The 17,278-nt window shown below is 39.0% G+C and overlaps 2 protein-coding genes across 9 annotated transcripts in view; one reads left to right on the forward strand and one right to left on the reverse strand.

Moving 5' to 3' along the window:
• The window catches only part of TECR (trans-2,3-enoyl-CoA reductase), a 39,303-nt gene extending 33,597 nt beyond the window's left edge, over positions 1-5,706 (reverse strand). The window contains exon 1 of one of the 3 annotated variants that reach the window (XM_074310343.1): positions 5,560-5,706. In XM_074310343.1, the coding sequence (XP_074166444.1) occupies positions 5,560-5,574 (15 nt within the window). In that variant the 5' untranslated portion in view covers positions 5,575-5,706. Of the gene's footprint in view, positions 1-4,984; positions 5,294-5,559 lie in introns of those variants that run through there. The other 2 variants (XM_074310326.1, XM_074310335.1) reach the window with 2 other exon arrangements.
• A 35-nt stretch (positions 5,707-5,741) lies between these two features.
• Positions 5,742-17,278, forward strand: part of DNAJB1 (DnaJ heat shock protein family (Hsp40) member B1) — a 41,456-nt gene continuing 29,919 nt past the window's right edge. The window contains exons 1-2 of one of the 6 annotated variants that reach the window (XM_074310304.1): positions 5,742-5,812; positions 7,387-7,496. The gene's annotated coding sequence lies outside the window, so the exon portion shown is untranslated. Of the gene's footprint in view, positions 5,813-6,028; positions 6,138-7,386; positions 7,497-17,278 lie in introns of those variants that run through there. The other 5 variants (XM_074310288.1, XM_074310270.1, XM_074310279.1 and 2 more) reach the window with 5 other exon arrangements.

Raw genomic sequence — 17,278 nt, forward strand, 5'->3', positions numbered from 1 at the left:
GTCTAAACATTCTAGGAAAGTATATTTTCCTGACTTTCCAATGGTCATAAAACTAGTAAGTGAAAAAGTTGTGACATTGAATCAAGATCCTCTGAGACAAAGTCAAAGGATCATAGAGTTGGAAGCAATCTTAAATATCATCAAATCCAGTGGCCCTTTTGACTACAATTAAAAGACATGCTCTTAATTGTCCAATTTATCCAATACTTTTAAGGTATTCCTAAGCAAACTGCCTGAAGAGTCACTTACTGGCTAAAGACTTTTAACACAGAATCTTCTACTATTCCTGCTACTGTATTCCAAATGGCACCCTATATACACATGGCAACCTATTTCCCTACTACAAAAAGTCTGAGTAGGAATTTTTCAGCTACCTGTGTCAGTACTAACAAGAAAGTGTTAAGTCCACATCTGAGTTTCCTAAGGAGGGCTGGCTGCACTATATAACCTCTAAAGTCCTTTCCAGTTTTAGCATTCTATGACAATGATCTGACAAAGGCCTTCCTGAAGTAATCAATTTCTGTGCTAAAAGTATTGGGATTCTTTAAGCTGTAACAACCTGATAGAGTTGAAAACCCCATCCCTAAAAACAAACTATGTATCAAATGTATCAAATACCTTCTTCTACCTGATGTTTTGATAGTTGAAAATGTTATTTACTAAGAAGGGCTACTGAGCTTGCTGGTGCAGCAAGTATGGAGATTGCAATATTAATATCCCAGTATATATCTCCTTACAGAGTCAGTGACAGGTGCAAATGTCCTGCAATGTCTACTCTGAACAGTACCTTCACTTGCACTGGCTCCCCTAAGCTACTTGCAAGCAGCAGGACACAGCCTTCTCAACCTAGGGCTGTCCTTAGACCAGAACATACTACCTTCCCAACCCCAAGGGAGCCTCTGACACCACACATATTGTTCATAGAAGAGGGAAATTTTTAGAAATGGAAGGGTTTTAAGAGTTTGTGGACATCAACTTCTTCCTTGAGAGGACCCTGCGGCCTAGAGAGGTGAAGAGACTTGTTTCCATAACCCCTTCACAAAGCAGCCAACCCTCACCGCTTCTTCCTGATATAACAATATCATTCTCTAACATCTACTATCTGCCAAAAAGCCCTAAAAAGGCTAGCTCCATATGAGTTGGGCTGGTCACTTGGGGCTCAATTTCCTCCTGGGTTAAATTACCTCCTTCCAAATGCTGACAACAAAGAAGATGAGGGGCTGAATCTCTAGTTTTAACACTAATAATCCTGAAAACAGAAAGAAAAACTTCCCCTTAATGGCAGAAGTGCAAGTCCTAAAACAGACCACTAATCAGTCAGAGATCAGTAGATAAGATAGTTTTACATGTGGCAGGGAGATTTCACTAGAGTGGCTTTTCCCCTCACAAATAATTTATGTAAAAATGAAAAACAACCATAAAATTGTCACTTTTTTTAAAAAAGGAAAATAAAAAGGGACTCAGAATAAGATTTGGTTGAATCTCTACTTCCTTCCAGAAAGAACTTGGAAAGATTATTACACAAACAAGCTTATGGTTTAGTAAAGATTGGAAGATGACAGATATGAAACCAAAACATCATGATACCTTTTCAACTTTAGTTGAAAAGGGCCTATGTGTTCAGTTGTTTCAGTCATGTCCAATTTTTCGTTAACTCTTTTGGGGTTTTCTTAGCAAAAATAGTTGTTTGCCATTTCCTTCTCCAGCTCATTTTATAGATGAAGAATTGAGGCAAACAAAATTAAGTGATTTACCCAGAGCCACAGAGTTAACAAGTGTCTGAGACTACATTTGAACTGACTCCAGGCCTGACCCTTAGCCCAGTGCACCACCTAGCTGCCTACTGCAAGTGAATTGTAGCAAGAAATGACAATCATAGTTTGGACTAAAGAAAACAGAGGGACTGAGCTTCCCAAAATTGTTTGTCAATGATCATGGCTCAGTGACAAAATGTAGCAAGTTGTTTCTTCAATTAATTCTAAATTTTATTTCCTACCTGTAGAGGGGGGGAGCAAGTCTTTAAAAGCAATTACTTTCAGTATGAGAAATTAACAATTTCACTCTATATTTTACCCTAAGGTGACTCTAAACCCAGTTCTAAGCTTCCAAGGAGTTCACTCTCAAGAAGATACATGCAAAGATCAAAGGACATCCCAATCTAGTACACATTTATCATACAATAATAATAAAAAATAGGAGATGAAAGAGAAGGGAGAAACACCAAACATTTATAAATTATTTTTCTCAAAACAACCATAAGTTAGGTAGTTCAGGTAATTAGTCCCCTTTTTTATAAATAGGATATAGGATCATATAGCTACTGAAAAAACTGCAAAATGAATACAGGATTTCCTGACTCCAAACAAAGCACTCCCACAAGGCTGGCTTTCTAACATTTGGTTTATGCCACTGAACAATTAATGACTCTTCGATGGCCCCAAATAATAGTCTGTATGATGAATTACAATCAATACATTACATACAATAGGTATCCATATTAGTTCTTACAATCAATACATTACATACAATAGGTATCCATATTTGTTCTTACTTGAACCACTATAAATAACATATATAATGGAAAGCAATTGTTATGGCAATCCTAATAATCATGTGACCTTAGACAAGTCACTCTCTATATATGAAATGAAGAAGCTGATCTGAATTGGCACTTTCCAAACTGTGATCAGACATTAACCACTACTGCCAAGGTGATCCATATTATTGTTCAAACTCTCTATCAGACATTTACTTCACAGAAAGATCTTCCAGTCTCTGCTAGTTCTGCTAACCATTCTTCTATACAACAGCCCTTCAAAACTTGAAGAAAGCAGCTCCTGGATAAGTCTTCTCTTCCCTTCTTCAGGATAATCACCCTTGGTCCCTTCAAAAGATTCTCTCATAGCAGTCTCCAGCCACCTCATGGCACATTTACCCCATAATGAGCTTTCTCATTCCTTCAATAAGCATTTATTAAGTTCCTGCTCTGCTAAGTATTAGAAATATTAAATTGAGTAAAAAAAAAATGTTAAAGCAATTTTTCTGTTTGAAAATAGGCTTATTTTCCCTTGCTTGCTCTAAAATTTCCTCAATCTCTGCTTTATCCCAGGAATAAAGGCATAGTAGACAAAATGAGCATTAGAAGAGGACCCAGATGCTCTTCCCAGTTCAGCTTCTTACTAGCTGTGACACCTTAGAAGTTACTTAACATTCTGGGCCTACAATGTCTTCAACTGTAAGATATGAGGAGACTTCTATGATTCTATCCAACTTTAACAGCTCTGAGCTGCTTTAAATGTGCATGTTCTCTGTGCTATAATCCTTTGGATTTATAAATTCCACCAAGAGCTGACCCCAAATTGTTCCACAGCCAAATCTGTCTGGGAAAGCCTAGCTCTAACATTTTGGTTCTGTAGTTGCCAACTTGAGATGCTGGTGATTCATATGCTCCTCTATAAACTACAGAACTTTAAGAGTGCTATCACCTCTCTGCAGGGAAGAACACATTCACAGATGTTAATGAATTACTAACAAATAATGATGTTTTCCCCCAGATCCTCTCAAGGTTCAGTCACTGTGAACAATGGGTACAAAGCAACCTCTTTCTTAAAAGGAACTAAGAGATCTTCTATTTTTAGAACACAGAATTGGAGCTATTTGCAGGTGAGTGCAATGTCTTCTTTGTGATATATGGGGGGGGGGGGGGGGAAACGACACTATTTTAATTTCAATGGTATTAAATACAACAAAACCCAAAAGCAGCCTAATTAACTTGGGCACATATAAATCCTACATATCAAATCAAACTTTACTTTTTTACAAATGTTACAAACAAGGGCAAGGAAAAGGAAAAGATTATTTTAGAAAGTCACAACAAGCATAAAGTTAAAAAGTGAACTTTGAGATCTGATACAAAACCCTTAATCTTGTTCATTTGTTTCAGTTGTGTCCAACTCTCTGTGACCTCATTTAGGGTTTACTTGGCAGAGATGCTGGAGTAGTTTGCCATTTCCTTCTCCAGCTCATTTTACAGATGAGGAAACTTACCGAAAGGGAATAAGTCACTTACCCTGGGCCATACAGCCTAATAAGTATCTAGGGCTGGATTAGCACTCAGGTCCTTCCTGCCTCTTGGGAGCTCTACTTCACCACTTAGCTGCCTTTAATTTTACCAACATAAAAAATTGGTTAAGGTCCTATAAGAAGAATTCTCACAAAATCCTTTTTAAAAGGGAAAAAGACAGCAGTTTCCCCCAAAATAAAGGCATAATATAGAGAGTGGATACAGTATTGGACCTGTACTCAGAAAGACTCAGACTCAGTTTTGTTAACTTAATCTCTCCCAAGCCCAGTTCTTCTTTTGTAAAATGAAAAGGGTTAAATTGGATGACCTCCACGGTCTCTTCCAGATACCAATGATCCTACAATCCATTAGACTGACATGATGATGACACAAAAGTCCCAGACCGAGTAATCAAGAGACAGGATATGGAGTTAAAAGAAACCTGGGGGTTTGGGATCTGTTTACAACCCGTGTCAACTGGGGCCTCGGTTTCCTATAAAACAAAAGAATGAGATTACATGATCTCTAAGAGCCCGTCATGATCCTATGAACTGGGAAAGTTTTCTAGTAGCCTGATGGAACTCAAATTGTAAGCTAAATTACAAACTACTTCCCACCACGAGCCTCACTTTTACCAACTGTGAAATGGGCAGATTGGCCTGACTGATATGGTGAGATTTTAAGATCACCAAGAAGTCTTATCAACTGTACTGATCTGCCGGGACAAGTCTGGAGATGCTGCTACCAAGGCTTGCTACCACAGCAAGTTGCACAGCTCACAGCTCACAAGGCGGGATAAAGAAAAGGTGTACAAAGGTCAAACAGGTGAAAGGTGACAAGGAAGCCCCTTCGGAAAGGAGCAGCAAATTTGGGGCAAATTCTCCTCCCTCCCATCTTCCTCCGGGATCGGGAGACCGGCACCTTTTCCTAACGAGAAATAGGATCGATCAATCCAGCGCCATGACGAAACAGAGCTGCAAAGGTACTGGGGAAAGTGGGTTGGGGACCTCGACCCAAACCCTAGACCGATCCTCATTAGCAGTAAGATCTGTGGCAAATCATTTTCCCTTTTCTGGGCCTCAATTTCTCTTTCTTTACAGAGAGAGACCCTTCCAGCTTGGCGAATTAAAACCTGCTCCTAGCACACAACCAGAGCTGGGACCCCTCCCCTCCCTCCGGTCGCCAGGCTCAATTTCCAGGTCATAAATACCGCCCCCACCTCCCCCAACATGCGCACTGAGACCTAGCAGGGGCCGGAGGCAATTCATGCGCTAACTGCGCCTGCGTGTCTCTCGCAGCCACAGAGCATGGGGCTGTTTGGGGTTGGGGGTCACGGGGCTATTTAAGGTTTGCACTGAGTGGTTAATTTTTTTAATGTCAGGGATCTTTTCCTCAATGCAAAGGAGAGTTTCCCCCTATGTCGGTGACGTCCCTCCCCGTCTCCTTGTTTTCCTCCCCCCCCTCCCCCGCAGCTACAGGGGTCTGTTTCTCCTTACCTCATAGTGCTTCATGGCTCCCTCTTACTCGCGGGCCACAGCCACTTCCCGGCTCGCGACAACCACTACTACTGAAAGCCTCACTCCCCAGCCTCGGCGACCAACGACGCCCGCCCACCAGACCTCTGCCCCTCCCCCTCCCGCCTCGTGCGCGCGCCCGGCCGACCAATCAACGCCGAGTAGGAAGAGACGGCGCGGAGGGGGGAAAGGGAGGAAAGGAGGGAAGCTCTCCCACCTTTGACCTAGACCCGAGGCAAGAGGCTCGGCTGGACCTTAGCGGGCTACTAACACGCGCCACACCGAGGACCAATGAGCTCGTGGAACCGGCGGCCGCTGGGGGGGTAGTGGGACTGGTGGGGTGGGGGAGGCAGCCTATCAGAAAAGGGAATTAGCTCTACCCTTCTCTCACCCCCACGCTTCCCTATGGAAACCGAAGGAAGCGACGGTTATTGGGGGCGGGGAAAGGAGCGGTTGAGTGACAGGAGGGTGGGACGAGCTGAAGGAGGAGCAAACATGGCGGGTGGGAGAACCCAGGTGCGAGAATAATAGGTGGGCGTCTCCGGACCCCAGGCGCTGAGGTGTTTTTCTCACTCACAGAACCGTCCCAGGAGGCTAAGGACGGGCTGGCCGGGCGGGCTAGAGGACCTGGGGGAGCGTAGTGCCCAATGGGACGCAGGGGAAGGGGCCCTAGAGGCCTCCCCATCTCTACGGGCTCTAGGGGGGAGGGAGAGGTACTGCATGGCCTCCAACTCCTGCAGGTAATCATATACACAGTTATAATATGTTGTTCAGTGGTTTATGACCCTTTTGTGACCCAAATTGAGATTTTCTTGGCAAAGATGCTGGAATGGTTTATCTTTTACTTCTCCAGCTCATTTTACAGATGAGGAAACTGAGGCAAACAGGGTTAAGTGACTTGGTCGGGATCATACCCGGGGTAAATGTCTGAAGTTGGATTTGAATTCAGGAGCATGACTCTTCCTGACTCCAGACTCAGTATTCTATCCTCTGAGCCACCTAGCTACTCCTCTATATGTGGGAATGGTGTACATGTATGTGTATCTATCTATCTCTACATATTTTTAAAATATATTCATCTTCCTGCTTACTAGTGTTCAGTTGGGAGTCCCCTAAGGCTTAGCCAGGAATATATTGGACTGTCAAAATTACAAGGCCAAATTTACAGACGAGGAAATTTACTGGAGATGATTGTTGCATGGAATTGGATGAAGCTTAAGAATCTTTCTTATCTGGGCAGTCAGTCCTACCTTGGTCCATAATAGTAAGAATCTGCTCCAACCGGAAAACATTCAGCAAGCCTATAGCGGTTCTAAGACATGAAAGACAGCTGGACCAAAAAAGGAGAAAGCAGAGTGCAGGCATCAAAAGGCCAGACATAATTTTGAACATGATATCCTAGGAACTCATTGTGGGCTGGGTTCTCTTTCATTTCCCAGAGATCAACAGGAAATGGCCAACTCCTAAAGAGAAGGGAGCCCCTCTTTTGGCAGGGATCTGGCAAAATCCAGAGCAAAGAGAACTACAACTGTAGCCACAAGACTTGGGTTTAAATCTCACCTCAGTTATTTATTACATGTGACTTTAGTGAAGCCTTCTCTATACCTGCAAAATGTCTGCATAGGATTGGATAGGTCTCTAAAGTCACTTCTAGCTCAGATTCAACAACTGTATAACATGGTTTGGGTCTTAGAAAGCTGAGAATGGCTTATGTTTCCTCCTAAGTTTAATTAGGGGGGGCCAGACCTGTGGAATGTTCAGAAGATCACATTTTTTCACCTTTTTCATTATTCTTTCCTCCAATGACAGTATCCAGCCACTTATCAGCATTGAACTACTCAGCTTCTGGTAGCTGAATCTAACTTGCATCCAACTTCGACCTGGATTGAAGGCATGGGCAGACACAGAAATCAGCAAAGGTAACCCCCTGACTCATATAGAAAGAGGGCTTGAGGCACATTCCAGGTCAGTGAGTCATCCTGGTCTAGTCTTTTGAAAAACGTGATTTTCCATTATCTTTTAGTATATTTTTATTGGGAAGTCACATATACCAATTTTTCACTCTTTTGCTTATTTTCCAGGGGGAAAGAATCAATAAGTTTTCTGGGGTCCACATCCTAGTCCCATAAAGCTGCTAATAGAGTGACAGAAAGTGATAGCAGTGTGGTGTTTGGGAAGAAAATTGGCCTTGGAGCCCAAACGAACTGAGTTCAGGGTCTACCTGTGACCCATACAGGGTGTGGAACACTGAGCAAGTCACTTAAATAAATGTCCTAGGCAGTAAGACAATTAGTTGAGAAGATGCTGACCCTACATAGAGAGAGGGAATTTTCTCATCCAAGAATTCCCTATATTGGTGAAATCATAGGTCCAGTCCCTGTCCTTGTCAAGTGGAAAGCACTAAAATAAGAATGATCAGAAGCAATATGATTTGATTTTTCTAAACCTCAGTTTTCTCTTGTATCTTTCATCAAGATTAATGAGTTGGTATGTCTTAAAAAATTTTTTAAATCACTAGATGCACACATCTCTGATCTTAGGTAGACCATCCATGTGATAGTCATCCAAGAGGGAAAAGCTTTCCAGCTTGGTGGGACCTGTCAGAATTTGTGTTCCCTTAACAGAGGCTCTGAGAACCCAGCATGACTCATCTGCAGGCTAAGATGAGGCAGTGGTACAGAATTTCAGTGAAAATTTGAAGCTGTGAAAAAGAGATTGTTACTCTATATTAGAGTGAAAAGAGCACAGGATTTCGAGTCAAAAAACCTGACTGTATCCCTGAATTCTTAACTTTTTTTGGCAAGGCATTTATCTCTGAGCTTCATTTTCCTTATCCACAGAACAGCAGTAACAATGTATTATCTACATCTCAGGTGTGTCTTGAAGAAATCGATCTAATATTGATGTTTTTAAAAATTTTATTGATATATTTCATTTTTGTTTCACCTACATTTCTTAACAAATCCCTCCCCCTGTGTTTAGAGAGCAAAAAAAAAAAATTAAATAAGGGGGAAAATAGCTCAGCAAAACTATGATATCGAGAAGACTAATATTATGTGTAGTGTTCCATGCCCAGAGCCCCATATCTCTGAAAAGAAAGGCTGAGGTGTTTTCCCATATCTCTTTCTTGGAGCTTCATTTGGCCATTATAATTTCCCAGCATTTAGTTTCAGTTGTTTTGTTTCCATTTGTATTGTAATAATCATTATGTGTATTATTTTTTCTGTTTTGGCTTACTTTGTATCAACTCACTAGTCTTTCTGTGATTCTTTGTGATCATTTATCATTTTTCATAACATTCCACTACATTTCAAAATCACAATTTCTTAAGCTCTTACCCAATAGATGGCTATTTCATTTATTGCCACTCCAAAAAATATTACAAATATTTTGGTATAGAAGGAACCTTTCTTTTGTTATTGACCTCTCTGGTCAATGTGTAAAGGAATTGGAGGAGGAGGCAGAGCTGGCAGGATTAAAAGAGGAAGTGAATAGAGTGCTGACCCTGGGAGATCCATACTTGAATTCAAATCCAGCCTCAGATATTTACTAGCTATATGACCTTTGGCAAGTCACTTAACCCTATTCGCCTCAGTTTCTTCTTCTCTAAAATAGGAATAACAACTACTTCCCCTGGTGATTGTGAGGATCAGATGAGATAATTGTAGAGCACTTTGTGCAGTGCCTGGTGCATAAGTTTTATGTGTATGTGTGTGTGTGTGTGTGTGTGTGTGTGTAGATGATCAAATAACATTTTTATAACTTTCTTTGCATAATTCAAAATTGCTTTTCAAAGTGGCTAAACCTATTCTTAGCTCCAGTGCATTATAGTGTACCATCTTTCAACAGCCCCTTCTACATTGACTTTTCCTATCTTTTCTAATTTGCTGAATGTGAGATAAAATCTCAGTTGTTTCAGTTTGCATTTCTCTTTTTAGTAACTTGGAACATTATTTTATATTGGAACAAGATAGTAATGGTTTACATTTTTTTTAGAACAATTTGGTAGTGTTGGGGATGTGCAGGTTTTGATGAGACAAGGCGCGGGTGAAGTAAAAGAATTTACTAAATTATAAGTAAAATTAGAAGTTTAAGTTTATTATAATCATCAAGAGATCTCAAATGGAGCAGAACTCTTTGATGGAATTAGAGTTCTGTCCGTTCTGCCCACCCGACCATTCTTCCCACCCTCATATATATGATCTGAGACAATACAGAGCTATTGGGTTTGAATAGGCTTCAGTAAGGCTATAGAAAGTTTGATTAGTGATAGTTCAAATTGTATAGAACTTAAGTGGAGGTACTTAACATGAATTCAGTTCTATTGAAAGTTAAATAGGGGTACTTAACTTTAATTCAGCTCTATAGAAAACTTGGTTGGTGTCAGCTGAACTCTATAGAAAGGTAAATTAGTGGTACTTAACAGAGGTGGGGTTGGGCTGGCTTCTTAGGTCACAATAAAGTGGAAGTTATTTTTTTGAGGATCTCCAGCCTCAGTTTCCCTTGTCAGATTCCCATCAATAGTATCTTTTGACCGTTTATCTATTGGAAATATTTTTATTTTGAATGTTTTATTTGCACATACAGGGAATCCCAAAAATCTTAGTGCAGTTTTAAGCTAAGCTACAAGACTTTGTTTATTTTTAAGTTTTTTTTTTAATTAAAAGATTATTTTTCAAAAACATATTGATGAGGAGTAAATGATGGAATAAATTGTGGTCTAAACAAAGATGGGTCAGTTCCTTTCTCTCTCTCCTTCCTTCCCCAAAGTAACCAAGGGTGGAGTTCGGCAGCAAAGGAATTTGCTACTTAATGCTGTATGGAAACATAGTCTTTATTGATTAGAATGGAAACACCGGAGAGCCGGTGGGCAAATGGCTGCAAGGTACAAGGCCCATTTTGCAAAGAGTAGATTTTTGAGTTCTCTCTTTTATACAAGAGCACAATCATTCATCCTGAGAGTGATATAAATAAGATAAGGATTCTCTTGTTATCTTTTGGGGACAAATAGAAGTCTCTTCCCAAAAAGGAATTTTCTGATGCCATTTGGTCTATCTGAGCAGATTAGAATGAGGGCTGTAAAACCCTGGCCAGCTCAGATAGACCAAACTAGTTTGACCAGATCTTGTATCAAAGGTCCAAGTCCCAAATGGAGTTGGAGATCAAACAAGGAATATCAAGGGGCTACCGCCCTCAACAATATGCATGGATAATTCTTCAACATCGCAAAACCTTGTGTTCGAATTTTCTTCCCCCTCCCCTAGATGGCAAGTAGTCCAATATATGTTAAACATGTTAGAAATATGTTAAATCCAACATGTGAATATATATTTATACAATTGTATTGCTGCACAAGAAAAATCAAATCAAACAAGAAAAAATGAGAAAGAAAGTCAAATGCAAGCAAACAACAACAAAAAGAATGAAAATGCTATGTTGTGAACTACACTGAGTTCCCACAGTCCTCTCTCTGGGTGTAGATGGCTCTCTTCATCACAAGATCATTGGAAATAGTCTGAATCATCTCATTGTTGAAGAGAGTCACATCTATCAGAATTGATCATTGTATAATCTTGATGTACAACAAAACTTTTACAAATGAGTCTACAGCTTGGATATCAGACCTTTGTCAGGGATATTTAATATAAAGCTTTTTTCCTCAATCAATCACTTTTATTCCAGTTGTATTCATAGTGTTTGTTTAGAAATTCTTTTCAAATTTCTGCAATTAAAATGATTTATTTTATCTTTTATGTTTGTCTTTATACCTCATTAGACTTCACACGTTAATCTATACTGTGAAAAGTTTCCAATATGGTGGTCCTCTATTCTTTTTATGCTGTGGTCTTTAACAGCCAGGTCTCATATCCATTTTTAATTTATTGTGAAATATAAAATAATATATTAGTCTAAAACAATTTTTTTTAAGTTTCTTCCAGTTTTCCTATTAATTCATGTTAAATAGAAATCCTCCAGGTAATTTGGGTTTATTAAACACCAGATTTTTTAGTTCATTTGTTCATTTGTGTTCTTATCTAATCTTCCCCTGATGTATTTTTCTACTTTTTTTAGTCAGGACCCAAATAGTTTTTTATTGTTAATGCTTTATATAACTTAAGGTCTGTTGGCAGGCAGCAAACATTTGTTAAGCACTTACTCCTGTGCTAAATACTAGGAATACATAAAAAGGCAAAAGACAGTCCACTGCTTTCAAGGAGCTCACAGACTAATGGGGAAGATATAGCATGCAAACAACAATTTGCAAATAAGCTAAATACAAAATAAATTGCAGCTCAATAAAAGGGAGGTACTAGAAGTGAGAGATATTGGAAAAGATTGCAGAAGATATGATTTTAGCTGAAATTTGAAGGAAACCAGCAGCCCAGATGAAAAGGGAGAGAATCCCAGGCATGGGAGGATACCCAGTAAAAATGCCCAATGATGCCCAGGAAATACTAGGATCAAAGGGTATGGGGGAGGTATAGGGTATAATAAGAATGGAAGTGGGGAATAAGGGAGAAGGTTATAAAGGACTGAAAACTCCAGAGAGAATTTTTTTATTTATTTGATCATGGAGATGAGAGGGAGTCACTAGAAATGGCTAAAGAAGTTATTTGGACAGACTTGCACTTTTGGAAGATAACTTTGGCAGAAGAAAGGAGGATGGATTGAGAAAGATTTGAAGCAGAAGACCAACAGAAGACAATTGAAATTATCCTGGCATAGGGTCAATGTCAGAAGAGCAAAAGGGATATATACAAGAGGTGTTAGGAAGACACAATATTGCAAACAGTCCTTTTAACTAAATTGATATGAGAGGTGAGAGAGTAAAGAGTTGAGGTTGATACCCACATTGTGAGCTGAATGACTGGAAGGATGATGATATCCTCAGCAATAATAGAAAAATTAGGAAATGGGAATGGTTTAGAGGGAAAGATAAAGAGTTCTGTTTTATAGATGTTGAGTTTGAGCTGTCCAGCTAAGATGTCCAATAGACAGTTAAAGATGCAAAATTGGAGGTCATAGTAGAGGAAAATTAGGGCTGGATAAGTAGATTTGAGAATCAACAAAGATATGATAAATGAATCCATAGGAGATGATGAGTTCACTAAATGAAGTAAAGAAAGAACAGAATCCTGTGCAACACCCATAATTAGTGAGAATGTTATGGATAAAAATCCAGCAAAGGAAGCTGAGAAGGATCAGTCAGATGGGTAGGCAGAGAACCAGGTAAGAAGAATCTCAGGAAACCCTAGAGAAAAGAGAGAATATCAAGGAAAATAGAGAGTATTGAAGTCAGTTAACTGAAGGGTCAAAGAGAATGAGGATTGACCATAAAATTTGGCAATAAAGAGATTGTTAATCACTTTGGAGATCGAGTTTAGTCCTACTTTCTTCATTGTTTCACTTGATATTATAGATCTTTTGTAGTCAGTCAAAAAGCAATTATTTAGGGTTAATAGTTTATGCCAGGAATTATGCTAATTGTTTCAGATACAAAGAAAGGCAAAACAATCATCACCCTCAAGAAACTCACATTCTGTGGAAGAAGCAACATGAAAATATCTAGCTGCATTAAAAAAATATATAACCTTAGAGAAGAAAGCAATAGCAGAATGTGAATTTCCTGCAAAAGATGGTGCTTGAGCTGACTCATTGGAAGCTAGGGATTCTAAAGAATTGCTAGGGGAACAGCAAATGCAAAGAGGTAGAGAGGAGATAAAAAGAGAAAGGAAGTCGGTACTTAGGTGTGAGGGAAAATAACATTCAAAAGAGTGGAAATATAGTGAGGAGCTAGATTATGAAGTACTTTAAATGCTAACAGAGGACTTTATATTTGATCCTAGAAGTAATAAAGAGCCAGTAGAATATATCAAATGAGAATAACAAGGTCATGCTTTAGGAAGGTCGTTTTGGCAACTGTGTAGGGCATGGATTAGAGTAAAGAAAGACTTAGAGCAACCAATTGGAAGGCTAAGGCAATTTTGATTTTATAAGGTGCTGAGAGTCCAAAGTATGGTGGTGGCTCTGTGAGAAGAAATAAAAGGACACATATGAAAGAGATTTTGACAACAGACTGGACACAGAGTGAGTGAGAAGTTGAGATGGTCCCGAGGTTTTGAGCCCGAATGACTAAGAAAAAATGGTAGTGCCTAAAATATTAATAGGGAAGTTTAAAAAAAAAAAGGGGGGGGATATTTTATACATACTGAGCTTGATATGACTGCAAGATATCCATTTCAAGATATCTGAAAGATTTAGTCTTAACACCACCTATCACTGTATAGATCTGGAGATCATCCTTTGAGAGATGAAGCCCTTTGGCAGTCTGGTATTGGGCTAAATCTGTAAGGTCATAGAAACAGTGTCATCAGTTTTATTGTATTGGCCTGGATTTTTCACTAATGATTGTGACAACTTTCAAATCTTAAATTCCATGGAAGTGTTCATTATCATTATCAAAGGGGTGATTTCAGGATCTGATAAAGGTCGAAACTCTTTAAAGAAAATACAAAGTATAACATAGAAGTAAAATGATAATAAAAAGCATGGCAGGACAAGTTGCCTATCTGGTCTTGGAGTGGTGATGACCAAAGCTCAAGTTGTATTTCTGTACATATAGTTACTGTGACCTTAGACAATTACCCAGCCTCTTAAAGATCCCCTGGAGACCCAAAGTTTATTACAAAGTGCAACAGCTACTGATCTGCATTGATAACGTTTGTTCACTCCTTAGAAATAAAATCACAGGTAACAATGTTCCTATGGAGCCTACAGTTCTCCTTAGCTGCTTTCCATCCACAGCTTAAACTGCTGCTTTTCTACAGCTCTTAGGAAATTCCTCTGTTCTCTTTGACCTCAGGTAGTTCCTCTCTGTCAAACCATAATCATTTAATAAGCACTAAAACAACCAGACACTGTGTAGGTGCTAGGCATGCAAATACAAAAGTGAGAAACTCTGTCTCCAAGTAATTTGTAATTTACTAGGAAGAATGGTATATTCAAAGATAAGTACATGTGAGATATATGCAAAATAATTTCACAGAAGAAAGCAACACTGAAGCTGAGTCCCTGGAACAAAGAATTCCCAGAGGTGAAAATAAGCAGGGAGAGACTCCCTCCTCTGGCAGGAGAAAGAAGCTCAAAGGCGCTCAGAATAGTAAGTAAGCCATTCTGGTTTAAGGGAGAGGAATGAGATTTCAGGCTAGAAAAAGGCCATAAGCCAGTTTGTGAAGGACCTTAAAGGCTGAACTTTTTGTCCTAAAAGCAATGAAAAGTCAATAATGCTTGTTGAGCAGAAAAGTGGCATAGGCAGACTTATGCTTTAGGAACATCAGTTTGGCAGCTGTGTGGAACATAAGATTACAAAAGGCAGCCACCATTGAGGAGGCCATTGCAACAATCCTGGCTAGAGATGAGGAGGACCTAAACCCACAGTAGTAACATATTAGTAGAGAGAAGGAAACATGAAAAAGATGTCGTGGAGATAGAAATGATGAATAAGTGGAATAAGGCAGAGTAATGATTTGAAGATAACTGATTCCAAGTTTGTGAACTTAAATGATAGAAAAGATGTGGGACCTTCAACAAAAATTCAAAGAGAGGCTGGTTTGAGGGAACAGATGATGAATTCTGTTGGATGTTGGAGATGCCTACCTTTCTAAATGCCCAGTAGACTGCTGGTAATGTGGGACAGGTCATCAAAAGGAAGACTATGGCTAAATATACAAGCATTGACTTTGGAAGTTGCTAAAGATGGACTGCTAGGCTTGGAGTTAGGACAACCTGAGTTTAAATCCTATCTCATACACTATGCATTTGCCACTTGTTAATGTGAATCAAATAATAAGATAATGTGTAAAGTACAAACCTTAAAATGCTATATAAATGCTGTTGTTGTTTATAGATGGGTGAATTATTTACACAGAAATACTCATTGAACTATAAAGTCACCTAAGAGGGGAAATGTAAAAAAAAAAAAAAAAAAAAAAAGATAATAGGGCCCAGGACAGAGCTTTGACTGATGACCCACAGTTAGTGAGTATGAAATAAATGATGATATATTTAAGATAAATAAGAAGGAGCAGGTCACACAGAATAACTAAGAGATAATAGAGTTAAGAGAATCAAGAAAGGTAAAAAGTGTTGTCAGGAAGTCAAGAAAGATAGAGAAGAAAATGGTATCAGATTTGGCAATTGAGATCTTTTAATTTTTGGAGAGAGTAGTTTTCATTGAATGATGAGGGAAGAAGAAGCTCTTCTCGAAGCAAACAATGGTAATTGTCATTAATTGAGAGAATAGAAGGAGAGTGGTACTATGGGAAGCTTAAAAAGAGAAAACTGAAAGTTCAATACTGAGCTGGTTAAGGCAAGTCCTATGTAAAATAGAACAAAGTGGAGCCCCAGAGTAAGGATAATAGCTTGTGAGAGAGTACTGAGAGGGAATGAAGTGAGAACAAAACCCTAGGCGTGAGGCATAAGGTGGCTCTGTGTGGATAAAATAATTTCTGTTCAATGAAGTGGAAATTTTGTGGTTAATGGCCAACTGAAAGGATTGACCATGAATTAAGAGTGGCACTGTAAATATTGGTAATTGAGACAGAAGAATTGGGAAGCTAGGGTATTTGAGGGAAATTGATGTGCATATTGAAATAACCCCAGTAAAAGGGCAGTATTAGAGGTGGAAGAGGATTTTATGAAAACAAGTACTGAATCCCTTGGAAAAAGAGGGAGAACGACTTGGGGTTGTTAGATAATTGCCCAAATCTGGATTGGGTGATATATTTGGATACAATGAAGCCGGGAATAGAGAGGTTACCAAGGAATGACAGCAGAGTGAGATTTTGAAAGTAGTTAACTTCCAGGACAGTAAAGTGAAGCCTTTTAAACTGTGGATCTCAATTGTAGAAGGTTAGAACACTGGAGAAGTATACTTGAAACAAAGGGTTAACTCAGTGGAATTGATGAGATGATGATTCTCTAGTTCAGATACTTAGTACTTAGTATGGTGATACAATGGTTCTCTTAAGTTCACATATAATCAGTATGCTGTAATGATGTAATTATAAAAAGGTATATAAGGGATAAGAAGGACTGGAAGATAGATATTCTATCTTTGACCAGCCTCATGGTGGCTCTCCTGTCTCCTTCACTAGTCCACTAAGACCAAGGACTTGGGCTGATCCTGAAGCCCTCCAGAGAACTAATCTGGACTTTACATTTTGATGCCCAAATATGGGCTCTAGGTGAGGTCCTATACAAATCAGCTTGATTTTAATCAGAAATGTAGGGCCTTGCAAAGCAGGGTACACAACTCCATATGGATTCTCATAACTGAATATGGGAGTCACAAAATTATGATTTATCAGTAAATGTTTGAATTGCATATTTATTTTAAATACCCAGAGTCAGGCAAAAATTTCTCAGGTAAAAAGGGGGTCAAGAGTGAAAAAAGTTTTAAGAAGCCCTGTTTAAATGAGGGTCTAGGACATATTGTTTTCCAGAGGAAGGTAGGTCTCCATGAGTATTAAAGATGTAAAATATATGATTATATATTCATATGTATACACACCACATATATAAAATATATGGGGATGGGGTATTTATAAAAAAAGATATATACATACACTAGATATAATATATGCATTATAAATTATAGTCGGTTGTTGTTTGTCTTTTGTTCTCAAAGATGACCGCAATA

Source organism: Sminthopsis crassicaudata, chromosome 1 (genome assembly GCF_048593235.1).
Source record: "Sminthopsis crassicaudata isolate SCR6 chromosome 1, ASM4859323v1, whole genome shotgun sequence".
NCBI classification, from domain to species: domain Eukaryota; kingdom Metazoa; phylum Chordata; class Mammalia; order Dasyuromorphia; family Dasyuridae; genus Sminthopsis; species Sminthopsis crassicaudata.